Genomic DNA, 3,713 nt, shown 5'->3' on the forward strand with positions numbered 1-3,713 from the left:
GGGATGAGGAGGAGGATCGTGGGGTCCTTGATCCTCTGAGTTTGGCTATTTTCTTCAAGACGTCTCAGGACCCAGCTAGGGAATATCCTCAGTCTGATGATCACGGATGGGCTTCATCTAGCACTGATGACTTTCCCTACCTGGGTCATGAAACGTCTGCGGAAAAACCCCACCCAGCTCAGAAAGGCTCCCCCCCAGGACCCCTCCTTTCAACCCCCAGCTCCAAATATTCTCCTTGAGCACCATTCCCAGCGGACTGAGATGCGTCCCCCTCTCCCCCCCCCCGCCCCCTCAAGGGAGACCAAACGTTTGCAGCCACATCGCCAAGCTCGGAGATCAAAGCAACAGCCCAGCTACGAACATTCACGCGCGTTTCAATACTCTCCTTTATTGGCAGACCCCGGTTTTATTCCAGAGTAGGGGGAACACAAAGAGGCCGCCCCCTCCCCAAGTCTTTTCCCCGCAGTCGCTGCAGGGGGACCCTCCCGGGCCGGGGGAGGCGGGGACGGTACAGCGCGTGGATGGGTGGGTGGGGGTCCCCAGGGGCTGCTCCTCCTCCTCTTGCGGGGCTACTCCGGGGCGGCGCGCAGGACGCGGATGTGGATGGCGGAGTTGTGTCGGGCGCGGGTCAGCGGCTCCTCCCGGTCGCCCTCGGGCTCGGCGCCGTCGGCCAGCTGCACGGTGGAGGTGTTGGCGGCCAGGCGGAGGGCGCCGCTGCCGGCCGCCTCCAGCTGCAGGGCGATGTTGATGGCGCGCGGGATGGCCAGCCCCAGCCCGTGGATGCAGAGCTCGGCGCAGCCCCCGCCCGGCGCCAGCAGCTTCTGGCAGCGGCCCAGCTGCGCCCTGAAGTCCGTCCGCATGTTCACGTAGACGTCGCCGCGGCGGCGGGGCAGGCGGCGGGGCAGGCGGCGGCGCAGGGCGCGCTCCGGCTCGCTCGGCTCGGCCATCCGCCCTGCGGGAGACACGGCGGCGGTGGGTCGGGGGGGGCGCTGCACGGGAGGGCCCGGGGGGAGGGGGCGCGCGGGGGGACTCCCCCCCACCCCCGGGAGACCGGCCGGGGAGGATGGGCTAGGCGGTGCCGCGCCTGGGAAAGGCGTCCCCTTGGCTCCCCCCCTCCCGTCCCCGAGGAGGGGCTGCCCTGGGGGGGGGGCTTTCCCACCGACCTCCGACTCCCGCGACCGCCGCAGCCGGGCAGAAAGGCACGTGGCCGGCCGGGCGCCGCTAACCCGGAAGTCCGGGTTTAAAGCGAGGCGAGGAGGGGCCGCTCTGCGCTTTGGTCTCTATTTGTGTGCGGGGGGGGGCGGAGAAGGCGAGTGCGCGTGCGCGGAGGGCTCCGGGGTTCCCCCTGGCGAGGCAAAAGCGGTTTTTTTTCTTTAATTCCTGCAAAAAGCTTTAGAAGCCGCTCCCTTCGCCCCCGGTGCAACTTATTTGTCTTATTTTATGTTATGTTTTATATTTTATTTTATTTTATTTTATTATTTTATATTATTTTTTTAATATTTTTTATATTTTATTTTATGTTTTATTTTATCCTTTTTTTTATAAATAAGGTGGCAAATATACCTAATAATCCATGCACTTTTTGACTTACCACCTTTCATTTAGTGACCATTCAAAGCAGACATGTCAAACCCAAGGCCCGGGGGCCGGATCCGGTCCGCGAAGTGGTTTCATGCGGCCCGCAAAGCCATCCTGGAAACAGTGAGGGAACGGCCCCCACTGCCTTGGCCCTGGCCCAGAGACCCCCCTCCTGCCAGAGACCCTCAGACCTGTCCCACTCCTGCCCAGGCCCCCATAGGCACCCTTGATGCCAATGATGTAGAGCTGGCCACGCCCACCCAGTAGGCCATAGGCACTCTAGCCGCGCCCACCCAGTAGGCCACGCCCACCCTGGCCACACCCACCACCACCCTGAGGGCAACTGCAATGCTGATGCGGCCCTCAATGAAATTGAGTTTGACACCCCTGATTCAAAGTTACAACAGCCCTGAACTTGCCTCCGTTGCAGGATTCCTTTCTTAAGAGAGGGTGGGATTGCAGGATGGTCACGTGATCAGAGGTCATGCACTTGGCAACTGATTCACACTTATGAAGGTCGCAGGGTCCCCGTATCATATGATCCCCTTTTCAGAACTTCCGGCAAAGGGGAAGCCAGATTCACTTAACAACTGTGGCAAGAAAGGTCATTAAATGGGGGGGGGAAGCTCAACTGTCTAGCTTAATGACAGAAATGTTAAGCTCAACTGTGGCCATAAGTCAAGGACTATTCTACTCCTTCCTCCTCATATTGCATGCTGATGCCTCCCAAGGGTTTGAGTTCAAGACAGAGTTCTCTTTCCTCTTCACAACAGCCCTTTGAGGTGGGATGGCCCAAGAAGTGGCCTGAGGGAGTATCCAGATATCTGTGCTGGGAATGATGGGTGCTGATCCTTTCTGGCATGGATCTCTGTGTCATGTGTTTTGTGCTTCAAAATTGGGTCCCCACGTCCATTTCAAGTCTCTTCCGGCAGTGTTCCAGTATTTGAGGGGCTGCCCCAAAGAAGAAGAGGGGGTCAAACTATTCTCCAAAGCTCCAGAGGGCAGGACGAGAAACAACGGTTGGAAACTAATCAAAGAGAGAAGCAACCTGGATTGAGGAGAAACTTCCTAACAGGGAATACAGTCAACGAGTGGAACTGCTTGCCACCGGAAGTCATGGGTGCTCCATCACTGGATGTTTTTAAGAAGAGACTGGACAGCGACTTGTCTGGAATGATAGAGGTTATCCTGCCCGAGCAAGGGGTTGGACTAGAAGACCTCCAGGGTCCCTTCCAGCTCCTATTCTATTCTATTCTATTCTATTCTATTCTAATTCCAATTCCAATTCCAATTTCATTCTCTATTCTATTCTATTCTATTCTATTCTATTCTAGTCTAGTCTAGTCTAGTCTAGTCTAGTCTAGTCTATTCCAATTCCAGTTCCAGTTCCATATCCATATCCCATTCTTCTATTCTATTCTATTCTATTCTATTCTATTCTATTCTATTCTATTCTATTCTATTCTATTCTATTCTATTCTTTTTTCTATTCTGTTCTGTTCTGTATTCTATTCTATTCTTTTTTCTATTCTATTCTATTCTATTCTATTCTATTCTATTCTATTCTATTCTATTCTATTCTATTCTATTCTATTCTTTTTTCTATTCTGTTCTGTTCTGTTCTGTATTCTGTTCTGTATTCTGTTCTATTCTATTCTATTCTATTCTATTCCAGGGCTTTTCAACCTTTTCACCCATTGTACCACTTTTAGGATAGGGCAACATCCGAGTACCACCAGTTGCCTAGCAAGATGTCAAAAACTTGATGACAAAAAAAAGGAAAAAGGTGATGAATTACAGGTAGTCCTCAACTTACAACAATTCACTTAGTGACTGAAGTTACAATGGCACTGAAAAAAGTGCCTCCCAAGCCACAGCCAAGCAAGACACCCGCCTGCCCGCCTGGCGGCGCTCTTCCTCCTGTCCGAGGTTTTCATGGTTGTGAGCATTTCTGTTGAGGGTTGAGGGTTGGCAGCGGGGGTGAGGTGGGGGGGTTGGTCTTTATTCTCCCCATCTGCTGGGTGGTTGCAGCAGGTTTTGGTCACTTCACATGACCCCAGGACACTGTGACCGTCATAAATCAGTTGCCAAGCATCTGAATGTAAATCACAAGTCCCTGGAGATGCTGCAACATT

General features: G+C 53.6%; 1 protein-coding gene across 1 annotated transcript; it reads right to left on the reverse strand.

Annotated features, from left to right (window-relative positions):
- Positions 1 to 368: 368 nt before the first annotated feature.
- LOC308676654 (ribonuclease P protein subunit p20-like) lies at positions 369 to 1,256 on the reverse strand. Its single transcript, XM_081342642.1, has 2 exons — positions 1,164 to 1,256; positions 369 to 952 (listed from the first exon to the last, which is right to left on the reverse strand). Exon 2 carries the CDS (start codon positions 945 to 947, stop codon positions 570 to 572), a length of 378 nt encoding a protein of 125 aa, XP_081198768.1. The 5' UTR covers positions 948 to 952; positions 1,164 to 1,256; the 3' UTR covers positions 369 to 569.
- Between the last annotated feature and the right edge of the window lie 2,457 nt (positions 1,257 to 3,713).

This window comes from Vipera berus, assembly GCF_964194415.1.
Source record: "Vipera berus genome assembly, chromosome: W".
Taxonomy (NCBI): Eukaryota; Metazoa; Chordata; class Lepidosauria; order Squamata; family Viperidae; genus Vipera; species Vipera berus.

Coding starts and splice junctions, on each gene's coding strand:
- LOC308676654 (XM_081342642.1), bottom strand. CDS start 947: ATGGCCGAGCCGAGCGAGCCGGAGCGCGCCCTGCGCCGCCGCCTGCCC.